At 40.7% G+C, this 18,715-nt stretch overlaps 1 protein-coding gene across 3 annotated transcripts in view; it reads right to left on the bottom strand.

Annotated features, from left to right (window-relative positions):
• ITPR2 (inositol 1,4,5-trisphosphate receptor type 2) overlaps positions 1 to 18,715 on the bottom strand; it is a 268,243-nt gene that overhangs the window by 124,932 nt on the left and 124,596 nt on the right. For all 3 annotated transcript variants that reach the window (XM_055712925.1, XM_055712926.1, XM_055712927.1), the window contains 4 exons: positions 16,609 to 16,860; positions 14,894 to 15,019; positions 9,701 to 9,829; positions 8,975 to 9,095 (listed from right to left, as the gene is read on the bottom strand). In XM_055712925.1, coding sequence (XP_055568900.1) covers positions 8,975 to 9,095; positions 9,701 to 9,829; positions 14,894 to 15,019; positions 16,609 to 16,860 — 628 coding nt within the window. The remainder of the gene's footprint in view (positions 1 to 8,974; positions 9,096 to 9,700; positions 9,830 to 14,893; positions 15,020 to 16,608; positions 16,861 to 18,715) is intronic.

Genomic DNA, 18,715 nt, shown 5'->3' with positions numbered 1-18,715 from the left:
TACTGTAATGGCAGCATTTATTATAAGCCTAAATTTGGCTGTGACACCTCAACCCCCAGCCTCACAGACTACAGCAAGAGTCTCCGTCACACACGTCCTCATCCCTTTAATAGCTCCCGTGGGTGCAGGGTGCCCTCCTCTTCCCACTGCCAGGGTGCGTCCTGATGCAGGATCAGGTCCTCCACCTGCAAATCAGGCTGTTTAACTGGGATGGAAGAGAGATCTCTTACTCTGTTTCTGGTAGCCACTTCCTTTTAAACAGTTTGCCATAGGGAATTAAACTAAACTTTTTTTAGGTCAAGATGGGAAGACACATCATCATCATCAGATGTACAGCAGTTTCCACACTGGCAATTGACTTTTCCTTTCTAGTCTTCATTTGTTTTGAAGGCAAGGTTCCTGATTATTATGAGGAAAATACCATGTATGGCTGACCATTGTTTCTGATGATTGTTTTTCCATGTTATTTGACTGGGTTATTTTTCAAAACACATTTGCCCTATTGCTGCGTACTTTGTTACAGAAGTCCATTAACGTTCTGCCAGTGTGGGTAGGGTGCTGCAGCCTATTAATCCAAATTATTGTGTCCCAATGTCAATCACCAGAATGTTATTGGACAATGCTCACTTCTCAATTAAGTAGTATGTATGCAGAATCCTGATATATCCAAGAATAAACTTAGCAATGGGGAGCATGCTGTTCAGAGGAAAACCCAGTCCTATAGATGCCATTTGAAGTTGGCTTCCATCAGTGTTTGAGGAGCAGTCAAGGACTATGATTGTTCAAAGAGCTGCAGCTAATTAAAACTATCACAAAGAAAACCAGAGAGAGAGAGAGGAAAAAAAATACTCCTTTGTTTTGAACAGTTCTTATATGTATAATTCCATTTGTAATTAAGATTTGTATTGGTTGTCAAAGGGCACTGTTGAAGTCTAAGCTATAAACAAAGCCTTTGTCTTCTTATTTCTTTGCAGCTTGTAGAAAGTTTATCTTTCATTTGTTTCACATTTCATTATTTAAAACAACATGAAACATATTTTTACATTTTGGAAAGCTAATGAACAAATGTGAACATAAATATTTATTTTTAATTTAGGTGTTGTAGGCTGCTTTCCTCTTCAAAATGTGTCAATCTCCCTTAAAGTATCAACATAAAATATTTAAAAGCATGTTTATTTTTGTTCCACTTAGAAATACTTTTGGATGGCACTCAAACTTGCAAAGTAGGGTTAGAGCTGGTAGACAAAGGAGCCAGGAGAGGGTGAAATTCTGTCTTTCATCTGACTAGTGAACTTGGGAAAAAAGCATGCTCTGTGGCTGTAAACTGTTAACTATGTAAACTGGTGCCGAGGTATCAAGCAGGATACTTACCAGGAAGGACTAGAACGTGGCTTCAGCTAAGGGAAATTCTGCCTTCCAGTGGAGGGCACAGCACAGGCTTATTATATACTGCCCAGTTCCTACGTAAGGCACCCTGCACAAGGCTAAATACCCCCTGAACATACTACACCGGTTTGCCAGTGTCAGAGGAAATGAAATTTGCCATCAAATCCTTTGCACAACTAACTCCCAATCTGCTGCTCACAATTATGCTACTGGCAATAGCCAAAGCTGAGCCAAGACAAGCAAGCAAACGGTAACAGTGGAAATGGTAAGCAACACAGTGTGGCATATTCAGCCAGGTCACAGTAAAATGTTCTGCTCTGCGCTGGATGGTTCTGTGTGCATCCAGCGCGTCAGCAGCTTTCCTCCCCTTTACTGTTTAAACTATGAAAAAATACTGAGATGGGGACTCAAAAGAAAAGGGCAACATTGATCGAGTGGCAAGCAGCTAAAAATCAAGCTGCACTCTACAAGTGCACTAGACTCCACCAAAGTCCCAAGAATGCACTGCAGCTGCTAACAGAAAGGCTGAAATGGGCCGAGCTGTATTTTTTAAATTACCTGCATGTAGTTCTCTTCACAGAATCACCAAAATTGGAAGTAAAAGGACCTATTTTCAGGAATGCTTGCTGAAGCACTGCCTTTTTGCTATACTGCCTATATGAGGTTTAGGATCAATTTAGTACTAAGGACTTCCAGAAAGTGGCCCTTGCCTGTAATTGTCCTTGGAAGCCCAGTCTTCAGAGTAATCTATCTTGCCATAAGGAAGCTTAGTGGCTTCACAGCTGTTTAGTACACTTTGCACTACCCTAAACCATCCCTGGTGGGATTTTTCTGGGGGATGCACAGGTGTTTCACCCCTTTGAGCGCCTCAGGGAGAAGCCTTACAGGCAATCTGGGTCATGAAAAACCCACGGCTGTACGTGGCTGTGAAGCCTTTACTCTCCTTGCTGTTTACACCCTTCTGGTAGCTGCAGACCGCTATTTCATATTCTCCCACACTTCCCAGTTGTCACTTAACAGAGCGATGCATATTTAGTTCAATTAATTTTGTTCCATAAATCAGTTCCTCCAGCTCCTTAATCATTTACTGACTGCTTAACAAACACATTTGGATGGAGAGACACTAATGCTAGCAACAGCAAGACTTCTTAAGGGAAATAAAAGCTTTGTGTATACAAGACACAAGCCTGCCAATCTTGTACCCTTCACTTGGATGTGTTTTTCCAACAGAAAACCTACGCTAAAATATTTATCAGTCTGTAAAAAGATCATCATTGAATTTTTCTTGCAATTAGGGAAACACAAACAGTTAAAATAGAATAAAATATGTGCTTCATTTGAAATGTATTATTCTTGCTGTCAAAAAAGTTACAACAGGATAATTACTTTATTTGAACTAAAAATTGAAAATGAAGGTCTAGCTTTTTATGAAATGGAAAAAAGATTTTAAAACTCAAATGGAAAGTGAAATAAAGTATTTTCAGGGCTGAAAAAATTGCTATAGGAAAGTTCATCTATATGGACATTCAAATACATACAATAATTCCAAAGAAGCAATAAAACGTAGCCTCGATTTTATGTTTAATGTTTCCTGTTTGAAATTTTTCAGGGCAAAGGAAAAGGCTTTAGAGGACATAAAAGCATGGCCAAGAAGTACCACAGAAGAGTTTTTTGGATTCTGTAGAAAGGGGTATTGGGTGAGGTGAAATTGGGGAATAAATACTCAACTAGAACGGACTTCACTACTCCTTCAGACCATCTGTTACAGACAACCCATGTTCTTTAATATGTTTTGAAAAATGTATTGAGCCCCATTTAAAATGAAGCTAGCTTTTCTGCCATTCCTCTTCCCTCCATTTTCTCCTGGCCTGCTGACCAAGGACATCCTTCCGAAGTTGGCTCCAAACCCGATTTACAATCTCAATTTATTCGGGTTATTTACAACCTAGCATAATTATGTCCAGTTGGTTTTGGGTCAGCACTGTCCTTTAGCTTAAATGTCTCTTCTTCGTGACTATTTATCTTCCTAAGATACTTTTAAAGAGCAACAACCACAGGCCTTTGCTTTGCTAGGCAGAACACGTGGGGCTCCTTGTAGTCTCTTCTCTACAGTTGTCCTTTCCCCCGATTGCACAGTAGTACTTCCTCTGTACCTGCTCCAATTTCAAACTTATGAAATAGCAATCTCACAGGACTTGCCTCAGGACATCCCGTTTTGTGGGATGGAAACAATTCTCCTTTTGCTTCGCCTGCACAGTATCCTAGAGTATAATCTGATAATGACTAATGAAATTTGGCTTGCTAACAGATTATTTTTTTTTCAAGGGTCTGCCAAGAGAAATAGTCTAACAAAATGCAGGTTCCTATCTGCCACTGTTTAGTCATCTGGGAAATTCCAGTTATTTCATTATTGGTGGTAACAGCACAACCATACACATACTACATCCAACACAAACCACACACATACTACATCTTTGGGATACACACACAGTATCAGAGGGAAGATGCAATTTGTAAAAACGTGACGGACAAAGCTAATGGACACAACAGAGACAGGAACATAATACAAGTAGATTGGCCCTTGTAAGAGAAAAGAAAACTGATGCTCACAGGTGAAGATATAAGAATCATCACTTAATTAAGAAGCAAAGCCAGTTCTTTGCATGGGTCCTGAAAGACTAGTCAGCCTTGGGAGAAAGACCCTGCTCCAACACAATTTAAGATACACAAATCAGATCTTTAGTTGTAAGGACAGGTGATACTCCCCAATTTTACCGTATTGGAAGACAGTAGATGGTTTAAAATGCAAACTTTGAGACTGGCCTCCGCCCTTCTCAATCTTGCAAAGACTATAAAATGTAGGAACTGAAAGTCCTTTGATAATTAATTAATTTGGAATAAATTAAACTGTTAAACATCTTAGTTCTTTTGTTTTCACAAAGATCACAGGACCTTTTAAACATTTTTCATCTGTAGCTATTTTACCAGTGAGATGGAAGCTGTTCTGATCATTTATTCTTTGGACTACATTTTCAAGCAAAAGCTCAGTCCTATGTAATAATAAAGAAAAAGCAAAAGTGATATATGTATAATGGGTTAATTCTTGTTACTCATACCCGAAATCCATATGAAGACACATTAATGTACATAATTTTGTAAATGTTTCTATTCACGCCAGGTAGCCAAATGTTTACCAGGCAATAAAAACCTGATGGACGTTGGTATCTGTGTGCCCCAAATCTCCTGGAGCAACAGAGTAGTCTGCTGAAGAAAAGAAGCAAGCTCCTATGCTTCTTGCTGAACTGGAGGCAGACAACTGCCTGGAGACAAAGCAGCAAGTGAAGCTTGAAAAGCTTACGTGGTTTTTCCCTAGTGGTCAAGTGCAGTTGAAGTACTAGGGTTATAAGAAATTAGCTTCTGCAACATATCCTTTTGTTGACCTGGAAGATAATGCACATTCTTACAGTGCTCATAAGAAGACAGATGAAATGATCTTAAGCTCTTGAGACAATACTTACATCCACCTGGCAGCAACAAACTAGTAAACACCGAGCAAAATGTATGATGCTTAAACTTGCTCTGAAATGGGTCTTTTAAAAGTGCATTATTACATGGATCTTCGATATCTTGGGAAATCTGTATACGATCTTCCTTCCTCCTGAGATTCATTTCTAAATCCAGGGCTATGACACACACACAAAAAAAAATCATGTTTGTTCTTTCAACTCTATACAACATTCATTTTCCATCAAAAGTCTTCGGTCCCTGTTGTAAATCTGCCCAATACTCTATCTCTCTGATATAGGCAAAATCTTTCTAGAGGGTTTTTTTTAAACCCTGCTGTGAAACATGAAGCCCCTAACATTAAAGCTGTCAGACTCTCAAGTCAAAAAAAAAAAAAAAAAAAGAAAAAAAAAGAAAAAGGCAGAAGGGTACTACAGATGCCTAGCCAAAATCCAACATTAGTCCACGTACACAGCCAGCGTAAGGGGCAAAAAAACGCTGCCCTGTCTGTAGTCTTCTTACAGAAGAAACCTCTGCCCACTCAAAGAGAAACACCATTTTGTGTGGTTCTCCGACAGAGAACAGCACCAGGCACGCAGTGTCATCACTAAAGGGCCTCCATTTTTAAAGCCTGTAGTACCCCTGGCTGGGGCAGTTTTTCCAAAGCTTTCAGCAGAGCAGGCCTACTCAATTAGCCCAGGCAAGACACGTTTGGCACTGTGCCTAAAAATACAGAGTATCACCAGTGGTTAAAACCTTTGCTAGCCAGCCAAACTTTTGCACAGGGATGTTTGTTAAAAACTCTGCTTCCACTTCGCCAGCTAACTTGCTCTTCGGGGAAATCCCTCTCACCTGTTCCTTTGTACTCCCCTTCTGCACTGTCAGAATTAAAGACTAAATAAAAATGTGTGCCAATCTGCTAACTGTAATGGGTTTGCACGGACAGGTTTTGGTAGCTGGGGAGCTACAGAAGTGGCTTCCGTGAGAAGCTGCCAGAAGCTTCCCCCATGCCCAGTGGAACCAATGCCAGCCACTCTGAGGCGGGCCCATTGCTGGCCAAGGCCGAGCCCATCAGCCATGGTGGCGGTGCCTCTGACAGCATGTGAAGGAGGAAAAAAAAAAGAAATCTGCATCAGTGAGAGAGAAGGGTGAGACTGAGTGAGAGCAACAGCCCTGCAGCCCCCGGGTCAGTGCAGAAGGAGGCAGGAGGGGCTCCTGGCACTGGAGCAGAGATTCCTCTGCAGCCTATGGTGAAGACCATGGTGAGGCAGGCTGTGACCCCACAGCCCATGGAGGTCCACGGTGGAGCAGTTATCCACCTGCAGCCCATGGAGGACCCCATGCCGGAGCAGGTGGATGCCCGAAGAAGGCTGTGACCCCATGGGAAGCCCACAATGAAGCAGCTTTGCTGGCAGGACATGCGATCCCTCAGGGGACCCACACTGGAGCAGTTCATGAAGGACTGCAGCCCATGGGAAGGACTCACATTGGAGAAGTTCATGGAGGACTGTCTCCTGTGGGAGGGAGCCCACGCTGGAGCAGGGGAAGAGTGTGAGGAGGAAGGAGCGGCAGAAACAATGTGTGATGAACTGACCACAACCCCATTCCCCGTCCCCCTGTACCGCTTGGAGGGAGGAGGTAGAGAAACTGGGAATTAAATTAAGCCCAGCGAGAAGGGAGAGAGGCGGAAAAGGCGTTCTTCTGATTCAAATGGTAATAAATTAAACTAATTTTCCCCAAGTCAAGTCTGTTTTGCCCATGACAGTAACTGCTGAGTGATCTCCCTGTCCTTATCACACGAGCCTTTCATTTTTCTCTCCCCCGTCTGGTTGAGGAGGAGCGGCTTTGGTGGGCACTCATCATTCAACCAGGGTCAAACCACCACTGCTAGCAAACACAATACAACTTTACCATGCTCAGTACTGATATTCACGATGAATCCTTAAACAGTTATTATGACACAAATAAGGAAATTGGCAATATGCAGGCCAACATGCGCTTTCAGGGGACAGCTCTGAGACTGCCAGCCCATGGCACCCCCAGGCTGATATCCAGCCTCCCTGCACTGCTGCTGCTGCAGGGATGTCCCAGAGGAGGACATGGGGTGATGCCCTTCAGCAGCAGCTCAGCTCTGCTCTGCCATACGTGAGAGTCCCCAGGGTATGGCTGGAGTCCCATGGGTGGGAAGCCAGAGTAGCAAGAGGGTTGGACCCATAGGACAGCACAAGAGCATGCTTATAGAAAAACCAACTGCAAATCATAAAAAAACCCAGCCGTAAATCAATCTCCATAAAACAGAAAAAGGAATGAAAGAAAAGACTACAGCGGAGGCAGAAATTAAATTCACCAGACAGAGAACAAAGTCATGTATCTGAAAAGAACATCAGGCATCAGCCATGCCTTGCCTTGCCTTTCGCTTTCCCCTTGGCTCCCCCAGGAACAACAGCACACAGACTACCTATCAAAGACCTCCAGCCCTTTCGTGGGTGCACCTGGCCAAGAAGCTGGATCTGCCAGCCCATTAAGGTGACCCATGCTTTCCCTGTCAGCCTGCTGTGGGCTGTCTCGACACTATGCTTGGGTATCTCCAAACACCCTCATCTCGGTGAGATAACACAGCAACCTCTCTGAGCTAGAATTTGATTTTAGGTTTAGCTCAACAGAAATGAAGACACTGAGCTGTCTAGAAGCACAAATAGGGCATGCGCGGTCTCAAAAATACTCTCAACTGCCCTACTTCATCCCTCTTTCCCCAGACTCCCAAAGGAAGTAATTTATTGATGACTCTTTCCAGAACTGCCAGAGAAGAGCAGGGAGGTAAGTGTTAAATGCATAAACAAGGATTTGTAGGGCTAAAGCTTTATTTGAGACTGTAGTAGCTGTAGCATAAAGGAAATGTCTTCAACTTCCAAAGTTGTCTTGCCAGATGGATCCATAATTAAATCATTTGCACAACAAATAAAACAATTGAAGGTTGCTAATTTTTTAGGTAACTACTTATTCACACAAAAAGTTAATGAGATGTTTTGGCAAAATGTTAAATGATACTCCTGTAATGCTATTACAAAATCTAAATTTAGACTCAATTGTTACAATGCCAGAGATGGTTAAGGGACCCTCTCATATTGTTTTATCATTATTTATTAATTTTTTTTAAAATTGCATCAACACTAGAATTTAGCCAGTTTCTATGTATCTCTGCCACTACTCAGTTTTCATTCACACTGAGCAGAACCTTCTTCTACAAGTAATCAGAATGAATTTTAGAAACTATACTGAATAATTCTTTTTTCTATCATGGCAGAAGACTTTAACATTGTATTCACAGAAATTTAACTTAATGAACTTTTGCCAGTCTGAACTATGTACTGGTGAAGAATCTTTTTTATTTTAGGATAAGAAGAAGTTTTAAATCTTTCACTTTAACATGGTATTTGAATTTATTTGAAAGCATGTAACTTATTAGCTGCCCTGAGGACCAAATTTAGTCTCGGTGCCAGCGCAAGGCTGTATTCCCCTGACAAGGCTGACTGTGTAACAGCAGTAAATGAGTGGGCCTGATGGTGAGGAGTAAGTGGAAAAACTATCGCGTGGCACAATTGTGTTTTCCATTCCCAATCCCCTGCTTGGGCAAAAACTGAACAAACCCAGGACCATGATGGACAATATCAAATGCATCTCCCAGGAACTGAGGGGAAAAAATGATGGGTATTCTCTGGTGCACAGCTGCCATGCATCACTGCTTACAAAAGCTTGTGCAAATGTAGCCCAGCACAATTAGAGAAGCCCAGGTTTTCTTGTAGCTTATGTTGTGTTTTAATATCGTAACTTGCTTGTTTAACTATTGCTCACTTAGCAAACTCATTTTCTCTGACTGAAAGGTTTCACCTAACAACCCCATCTGATGGGACAGATTTGAATAGCTTATAAAAGGAGGTAGAATTTAGCCTCAGAAGGTGGGATTTCTGAAATTACTACCGTCACAATTTCAGGATGGTAGAGTCAAATTAAAAACTGTTCAACCTCAAGTAAGTCTGATTTCCAAACACAGAGAACAATAATTAAAGTAAAACCTGGCACCTACCCACTTCGGCCAAAGTCTTGATACATGACTCCACTGAGGCTTTCTGTGTTGGATTTGGCCAGGTACAGTTGTAAATTCTAAAAGCAGACTGCAGCAGCTGAATAAAAACAGGCTGGTGTGTCTGAAAACAAAAAGATAAACCATGGAATGTTACCCTTTAGAATCTCCTCACAACTGCCCAAGGGTTTGACACAATGTAAACCACATGCAACCGGGTTTTAGCTTGTAGACTCAAGTTACAACTCCATTAAATTCTCTTTGCTTTTCAGAACGAAAGGGAACAGAAATCAATGCTGCACCTCTAAAAAGGCCAAATCATGCAATTTTTCCTCAGGTTGCCACTGATATCAAGCAAACACAGTACAGAGCAGAGGGACGTATGAGTCTTCCCAGTTCTCAGGTATGTGTCCCTTTTGTCATAGGACACAGCATTTTTCTCATACAAATACAAAGATTGACCATTATTCTGCAAGGATACCCCCTCCAAGGAATTCTAAGAGCCAGGAGTAAATCTGACCATATTGAGCTGTCTACTAGTTCAGAGTAGGTGATAAAAATTAAGAGTAAGTGTTTTAAAGAGGAATTAAGATGCTAGCCTAGTGGCATGAGAAGGGACAGAGAAATTAAAGGAGGATGTAAAGGTACAGCATTCCTATGTGGGTAGCAGAAGGTATCTCGTTAGCGGTCTGAATTACCTATTTGTCTGTGTCTCTTTTCCTTACTTACCTGGAGGCTGGTGCTGTTATCTGAAAATGGCGAATTGAAGAAGCCACTCACAATGTTCATTACAGGCTCAGTGACATATTTCTCTAGAGATGTGTCTGCATGTTTACGATCTGTGGTTGTGTTACAAACCTACAGGGAAGAAGGAGGAAACAAGGAAACGTAGTTCTTTTAAATAAGAAAGCTTTATTATTTTGTATTTATTACAACACATGTAATATTTCTTCTCTAATGCAAAACCAAATGTTTTTTATACAAAATCTGTCAGAGATAACTATCTTAAGAGTTCAAGCTGTATTTGCGATAACTTATTTTTCTTCTTGGAGGTTCACATTGTCTTTTGAATATTTTTCTCTTCTGAACTAGCTCTTTCTGGTTGGCTGTCTATTCTTTCCCACACCATGAATAAAGATTGCCCTAAATCAGCACATTGCATGCCACTTACACATTTAGACGGATTCAAGAAGAAAATAAGCCTTTCCTGCCATTGTGGAGCTGGTTGGAAGAGGCTTTAGAGACAGATGAGATATAAATACCTTAGGTTAGAAAGATTTCATGTAAAGTTTAACTTCTCTTTACAATTAATCAACACAAATGGGTGGTGAAGCTAAAGCTCATTTGCAAGGAAAATGTTAAATAAGATGGAAGGAAAGAAAATAGCGTATTTTCTAGTAGAAAATAGTCAATACCTACAGCCTTTAGGATTGTAAACTGCAAGACAGGCAGCATCACTTAGGAAAGCTGCATAGTAAAAATATGAAAGACAAAGTAAAAACAATGAAAGAAGAGAACGAATGGTACTGGGACACCTATGGAGCACAGAAGGATGATTAAATGGTGGGAAGATGTGGGAAGATTTGTACAAAAGATTCCTGAAGGCACCCTTTGGTACAACACTGCAAGTTTGTTGCTACATAAAGATGTCATGCTTAAAGAAAGGAAAAAAATACTGGGCTGGATTGCATCCTCATTTCTTTTATTTCTTTATTTCTTTTCAACATTTGCAAACATCTACACACTCATGTTGATTTTGCTTACATCAGTGTAAACAGTACTAAAAGGAGTCTATAGAGAGCCAAACATAGCAAGAAAGGCAAGTCTGGACAAATAAGGAGTACAGACTATAGTCATGCTACCTCTTCAACAGCCTTTAAATAAGCAGTTCTAGCCATGTTTAACAAGTAATGAACAGCAAAGTTGTTCTCTCTTTTACCTGTGCAAGTCACCGACTACTATAACATTCTAGGGAATCCATGCAAAAGCAGAATTTCTTTTGTATATAGAACTCTGGGGTAGCCTTCTCATTACTCTTTGAGCATCTAACACACAATCATGAACCTGAGTGGTACATACTTGCCATTACATTGCTTTATGAATGGGGAACCGAAGACCAGAGAAACTGAGTGAATTTATTAAGGTCACAGAGAAAAGCTGGTGACAGAAGCAGAAGGATAATCCACAGCACCTGAATCTCACATAGGGCAAACATGCTAATTACACACTGCCACTGTCACACTTGGACACTACAAGACAGAAATTTCACCAGCAGTGTTTTAAGGAAGGTTACTGACACGACATCCAAAAGCGCCCATGTTCAGGGGAAGATACAGCTCATGGGAACACGAAAGAGTTTTGAGTATAACACACAAGCATTGTCATATGGTAGGCAGAGGAATAACCAAAGATAACTTGAGACTTACAGGAATGAGGCATCTTGAGGAGCTTTGCTTGTCTGCTTTTCTAAAACGTGTCAGAAAAACAAGCCATACCCCCACATAGTGCATTTTTTATCACCCCAGGAAAGGAAAGATTTTGGTCAGAGAAGCAACAGTGGCTAAACTGAAATAGTAAACCCTTCAGCCCTTCAGTTTTGGGAAAAATATGACCCCACCCCCACCCCCTAGTCTTCATGGAGGTAACAAATTCCGTTAAAAATCAAAACTTTTTAAAAAAATAGTATCATAGAACTAAAAATCTTTTGAAGTTCTTCTGCTTTTAATTAATCTGCATGCCAATATTGGCTGGAACCAGTAGCTCTGAGGCTCAGTACTTGCATTCCCAACGGGAAGACAGGGAGCTGTGCAGTGCTAGCACGGTGAATTCAGAAATTGCCAAAACTAAATTCCAAAACGCTTTTAAGCTTTCCTCTTTGCTTGCCTAAAAAGCAGAGCCATATGTGGGGATGCCACTCTGCTCCAACACTGGTCTGAAAAATTCCCAGCACAGAAGGAATTCAGAAATCCTCTCATTTGTTCTTATCCCTCTGCCCTTTGGGCACTGAAAGAAGTTTCCCTATGGAAGAAAAAAACTGAAATGCATGAAATGGAGATGAAGATTGAGAAAGCAGTGCTTAAAAACCCCTTAAGAGGCTTTGGGACTGAAACTCGCATGAATAATACTTCAAAAATTCTGCAGAGAAAGTCAGGACGACTTTACAGCTGTCAGATCCTGTCTCTATCCTGCTCAGACTACAGCTGCTGACTTACAGGCTGGGCCACACACAGGAAAGGGAAGCCTTTCCTTCAGCAGCACCCACTTTGCTTAGTGCAACGCTTCAAGTCATACACAGGAGAAAGTAGGTTGGCAGAAACTGTAGAAACAGGGTGTCTTTGAAAGCACGACTGCTTTTGGCAAACTGAATTTATACATGAATCCGCCTCATGCCTGCTTTGCAACATACCGTGTTGTTAAAAGAGAATGACAGCTGGGGACTAAATATTTCCTTCCTCAATCCAGAAACAGATTAAAAAAACTGGTTACTTTTTTTTTTTTTTCCCTCTGAAACAAAAAAAGGAAGGAAACCAACCTGAGGATAATACACTGTCTTTTACCTTAGTGCTCTCTAATAACAGACTCAGACTCAAAGCTCACAAACTCACCCACTGACAGGCATTTGTAGCAGCTAAAAGAAAAGCATTTCCCCTTCCCCCACGCAAAAGCATCTCTTTTAGCTCACTGGAACACAGAGGATCAAAGGGCTCTTTTTCTAAAAGCTTTGAAAGCTATTGTAACATCTTTCATGAGGCTGACAGCATTCTAACTGTCCTGATAGCTACATAACGCTCACGTATTTATAACACACGGGCTCTCTCTGGGCCCCAGAAAACCAACCCCGAACAAATACACTCAATAACCTGGAAGACATGGCTACCCACAGGGACCTGGCAGAACAGCAGAACAGGCCAGACACTTCTGACACGCTCTTTTAAGTTCTTTTAGGCATTAACCAGGGAATTAAAAGGACTAATCAGGCATCTGCCCTGAAGGGTTTGCAGGACTGCAAAATAAACCTGCATTTTGCCCTTTGGTGCCAACAGCACATACACACAAAAACACAGCATTAATGATACACTCCCTCTTCACCTCTGAAGACCTGGAGTCTAATTTCTCTTATGAGAAGAGTATGTGAAGAAAAAGCTCAGTGGTCACTAGCATCAGGACAACTACATCATTTGGGACAGTGCAGTTTGTCTCCAGACTCATGAATGGAGCTCTGGACAGAGCCCTCTTTCTACATGTCTGCTTCTAGCCCAACAGCAAAGAAAACTGGTCATGTTCAAGGGCTAGGGAGGGTAGTCTGTTTGGAGGGTCAGAGCCAGGACGTGTCAGGAAAGGGCAACCCAGAACGGGAATTAAACAGGAGAAAACACTTCCTGGGGTAAAACCAGCAAGGTTAAAAATCAGAATCCCCCTCCAAGGAGGTTTCTGATCTTAATTTTCAAACAAGTTTGGTTTCTGCAGAAGGCCTTCCATTGTAGAACATAACCACAGAGACAAGACAAAGAGCAGAAAACCAGGGTTTGTAGAGGTCTCATTTCAGCTGAAAATGGCTGCCAGCAAAAAAAGAAAGCACAACATCCCTGTCTTAACCTGTTCCCAGAAAAAAAACCCCACACAAAAAAACCCCACCAACAAAACTCCCCAACCCCTTTTAAGTTTGCTGTTTCACAGATAAATTAACAGGTCTCAGTGCCTACTGTACAGCACAAGCCTTTGCACTCATTCTTCTTTCGGCCACAACTCATGATATTTTCTCCCAATAGGTTTCAAAGAAATTATTTCTGCATTTTGCCATAGTGGCACACTATTACTTTGGGGTAGATGTCCACTACAGGATTGAATTAAGATTCTTTTACATTTTTTTCTTTATTTCAAAACAAACGAAGAACACAAGGGAGTGAGAACTTATGGATTATAAAATCTAATAGACCGTGGACTGGGAAAAGAGAGGCATGCACTGTGACAAATGCTCTGTAACATCTCCAAAATACCGTCTGGCATCAAGGATCAAATACAGTCCCCCAGCCACCAAAAATCTCTGGTTCCACTTCTTGAGCAGAAAAAGCAACTCCATTAGTTGATATTAATATTAAGCTTCTACAAGAAGCATTAACCTCTTAGAAAAGGATATGTAATGTAAGCTGTAATCATTATGTCACACTAGCTTCCCCTCACGGCTCTACTATTGTATTTTATCCTTCTGGAAGTCATAAGATATCCCTCATTTTCTGCCTCACCTGAGAATGGAAGCTTAATTCAACTTCTGTCTTGAAACTTAATTCAACAAGTAATGACACCATGAAGCTCACTAGGGTCCACAGGAATTGAATGCCTACGGTGCTAACTATGCCCCAGCACCTTGCAGCCTATAGTCTATACAAGGATTAGTATTCTGAAAGGCCACAGCTCTACACCTGCCTTTCACCCAGCAGTGAGAATGTAGTGATGGTAGAATAAAAGACAGAAACAGGCTGAAGTGAGATTAAAGAAGGAACATTATTAGCTAAAGAAATTCTTGATCCCTGATCCTCACTGTACTAACAATAAAGCAAGAAGATTACAGATGTGTGGGGTTTTCATAGCCACCACCATAACACACGCTCCCAGAAGATGTACACAGACTCTCAACCCTGTACATGTATCCCATTTATTTTTCTGGAAGAAAAGAGAAAAGAACATGGGTTCCAAGATGCCCTTTTAGAAAGAGAAGGCCGCTAGTAATTAGCAGGTTACATGATGATAAATAGCATAGAGATGACAGTTTGTTAAAAACCAAAAAACTACACCTATTCTATTGTCAACTTTGGGGGAAAAAAAAGGTTAATAAAACAAAAGAAGTTCACCAACAAGAAGTTATCGCTAGTTCAGTTGCCATCCATGGCTACAGTGTAGTATTTAACATCTCATGAAGCTTACCCTTGCCATATCAACAAGGAAGTTCTCAAATAACTTCCAAATATGGTTACTGGCATAGATTTCTTTCATTTCCACTTCAGTGTCCACGTAACAGTGATTAACAAAATTAACATAGGCAATTTTCACCTGCAGGAACAGCAAATCCACAAACAATATGAAACGGAACAGTAAAAATCATTAACATGATGGTTTCTATCTGCAAAAATACTGAGCAATAAAGAGGATCCTTGAAGTACTAACAAACACTATTAACAGTAATAATGCATAAGTTCGGTTCTGAAGATTTAAGGAGAAGCATGGCAACAAACGCATTAATGTATATATTGAAAGATCACATGAAGAAAAACAGAAAGGTTTTGCAAACATTCTTACTCTAATGAAAAAAAAACCATAAAATAAACCAATATTAAATCTGATATTTAAATGATATTAAGACTACAAGGGCCTGGCTCCAAAGCCAGGAGTTGTCAAAATGCAGGACACCCCTGCACTTGCCAGTTGACTGTTGCCATTTTACGCCTTGAACAGGCTTGTCAATATAAAATATATATATATATATAAAATATAAAATAGCAGAGCTGGGACTACCATCCCTACATTCCCACAATCCTAATGCAGTGCTTGGATTCAGGATGGGTGTACCTTGGATCTAAATGGAAGAGAAAGGCTGTGCAGTGCTGGGACTGCAGCAACAGCAGCACAAGGCTTAACAGGAGGGCTTCAGTCTCACTCCTCTCCTGCATTACAAGTCTGCATGTGCACATGATAAAAATGCATATCCACTGCCTGAAATGTATAGATTAAATATAAACATACCCAGATACACTGAACATTTCTTGTCACAGTCAAAGGAAAGGAGATAGTTGCATATGTTTAATGCAGTCAGGAAAAAATTCTGACTTTTAGGTTTCATTTGTTTGGACTTTTTTCATTAGTATCTGTTGAAATTAATGTTAGGAGGTACTTCTGAGCAAAGCAAACATTTTTCTTTTTAAGAAAAGAATTAGTTGATCACAAGGGGACTTTTTCACGGCACACAGGAAATCTTCGTTCCTGCAGGTCCCAGTTCTGTTGATATGAGCCACAGTTCTCCAACAGATAGCCTGCCGAAATCCATCTGACCAATACACGGGTCATACAAGTTCCTTGCAGACTGTGAAAAGGTTTCTTTTGATCACATCAGGTTTGGTGCAAACAAATATTCCCCTTCTGATCAGCATGAAGTATCAAGTCTTACTGAAGCATGACCAGTAGTAGTAGCTGCAGAATTTGGGCCTCAATATGCAGTGAATAAAACCATTTGCTGGGTTCCAACTGAATTTAATAAAATGAGGCTTCACCCAAAACTCCCACTGACATTAGTGTGGCCAGAATGTTACCCATCACTTCCAACAAATTCAGGCAAAAAGTTGGCTTGACAAACAACTCAGCTGAGTCTTTGCAGCTACAGCCAGAAGTCATCAGAGCTGGACAAATCCAGGAAAACAAAATAAGGTGTGTGCCCCAAAAAGACAACAATTGAAGCATAAGGGACAAGGCATTTTCTGTTTAAGAAAATACTGACTATCCTTTCTCACTTATTCACCTTAACAAACACCACCTGTTTCCAGCCTGTTTTCTGTGCAAACATTAAGCTTGTCAGTATATTGTAAACAAAAAAGATTTTCTGACTTTCTAAAAATGGGAAGTTTGATTCCTCATTCAGTGAATCTTACCTCAGGTATGCAGTCATCATGGGTCACTACTCTCACTATATCATCCAGTGGCAGGAGTGAATTGCACTTGATCTCTGTATATACATTCTTTCCTTCTGTACAAGCCGCTAGCAATTCCACTAGAGTGATGTGATACGCTAAGGGTCCGCTCTCATCTGCTCGATCTCGCTCTGAACACATCATCTGGAGTAGGACTGGAAATGATGCTCTGTCATTGTAGAATATCAAGACATCTTCACCGCCATTTATCAGCTGAAAAAGTTATCACAAAGTTTTAAGCACCCTGCACTGCAGTCATTTTGGACTCAATGATCTTGGAAGGTCTTTTCCAACCTGAATGATTCTATGATTTTCTTAATTTCTTATTTTGTTCTGTCTTTATGTATGCAGACTGTATAGCTAAAAAAACCCCCACCAACACACAAAAAAAAACCCCAAACCAACCAAAAATTACTCTGATGTGGCTTATCAAATGCACATGTCAAAATAATATCCAAGGCAAAATTCTGCTCTTGTCTATGTAAGTACAAATCTGGAATAACTCACCAAGGAGTGAGCTAATGCAAGGTGAATTTGAGGTTTAAATTTGAGGTGTAGCTCTGTGTTCATCTAAGATAGTATGCCATCCTTACTATTCCTACCATCTCAATTCTTGTTTCAAGTTAGTTAATTACCCTTCCTGTTGTGAGGTCAGGGCACATTACTATCCCTATTTTATATGTAGGGACTTGAGATGCAGAGAGATTAGATCTTGCATGCTACCTCACACGAAATGCCTGTGGCTCGCCCAGAACTTAACCAACCTTTTCTGCGCCCTTGCTCAGCATCAGAAACAAAAGATGATTCTTCCCAACCCATGCAAATTTGTCAGTGTCATGCAGCACTTCAATTTAGCAGAAAACTGGTGTATGTGGTAAATATTTGATTGTGCTACAACTGCTATGCTCCTCTCGAGAGGATCCAGACTGGAGGTGGATGCTGGCAGCCCCATCTCAGCTGATCTCACAAAAAAGTTTTGCTCTGACCCTGTTTTAAACCCTGCATACACTGAATATACCTACTGCCAGCACCACTCTGTGAGCTCAAGTGGAGCTGGGACAGGACAGTAGTCCTGTCTTCTCTCCATCACTTCCTTTTAAGCATACAGTCTCAGTGTGGGTGAAAAGCTCCTATAAGCCCTTCCTAGTATAGAATACACCTTGGCAGTACAACAGCCATATGCATTTTGTGAATAAGGCACGTGACATATCCAAGCCCACATGTGACATGAAATCCTAGTTTACTGAATTTCAAGGGTAGAAATAAAGGCTGGTGGAACTGTTGAGAAATGGGAAAGCAGCAAAAGCAGGAATGAAAATTAGTCTCTCAGAATGAAAAGTAAAAAGCATTTCATTACATTTTCCAGGATTTCAACATTGCAAATTTTGATTTTACAACTTTTCTGACTGTGTTTTCCCTGTTTCTTGCTTGTTTTTACTTTGATGATTGAATGGAGTGAATTGTGGATTCAGTCTTTGCTGCAATCCCTATTTCTTATGTATCTACGGGTTTCCAAAATGTTTGTACTAGTGACTTTTCAAACCAGGTATTTTCTGGACAATCCACAGTACAGAAAAAAAGTTTTTGAGGGGACAAGTGCTCAGGAAGGTGGAAGGAGACAGTACAGGGACCCAGATACCATTAATTTCATTGCACGCAAAGGCAAAAAAAAAAAAAAAGGAAAGTAGTATCAGTATTCAAAATGTTGGAAAATTGACCTAATGTTTTAATACTGATGTTTGGAATACTATGCTTTTAGGACATTTCACATAGAAAATAATAAAATTTAAAAAAAACACACAAAGCCCTCTGGGAAGGTACATGTTCTGTCATGTTCTATTAAGCTGTTCACCACATTCCCATAGTTGTTTTCCACTTGTGTTCATTGTACAGGAGAGGGAAGACAACTCTTCCCAGGTTCCCCCAGAGTTACCTCTTATGTCAAATCCAGACCTAATCTGTACCAGTGTTGCTTGATATTTTATCATATTCAAGTCAAACTGACCCTTCATTCTTTCATATACCTATTACTGATGAATAAGGAAGAAATACCAGGAGACAGTGAACT

Source organism: Falco cherrug, chromosome 5 (assembly GCF_023634085.1).
Source record: "Falco cherrug isolate bFalChe1 chromosome 5, bFalChe1.pri, whole genome shotgun sequence".
Classification (NCBI taxonomy): Eukaryota; Metazoa; Chordata; class Aves; order Falconiformes; family Falconidae; genus Falco; species Falco cherrug.
Note: the sequence above shows the minus strand (reverse complement) of the source record. Positions and strands in the feature narration are given on the sequence as shown.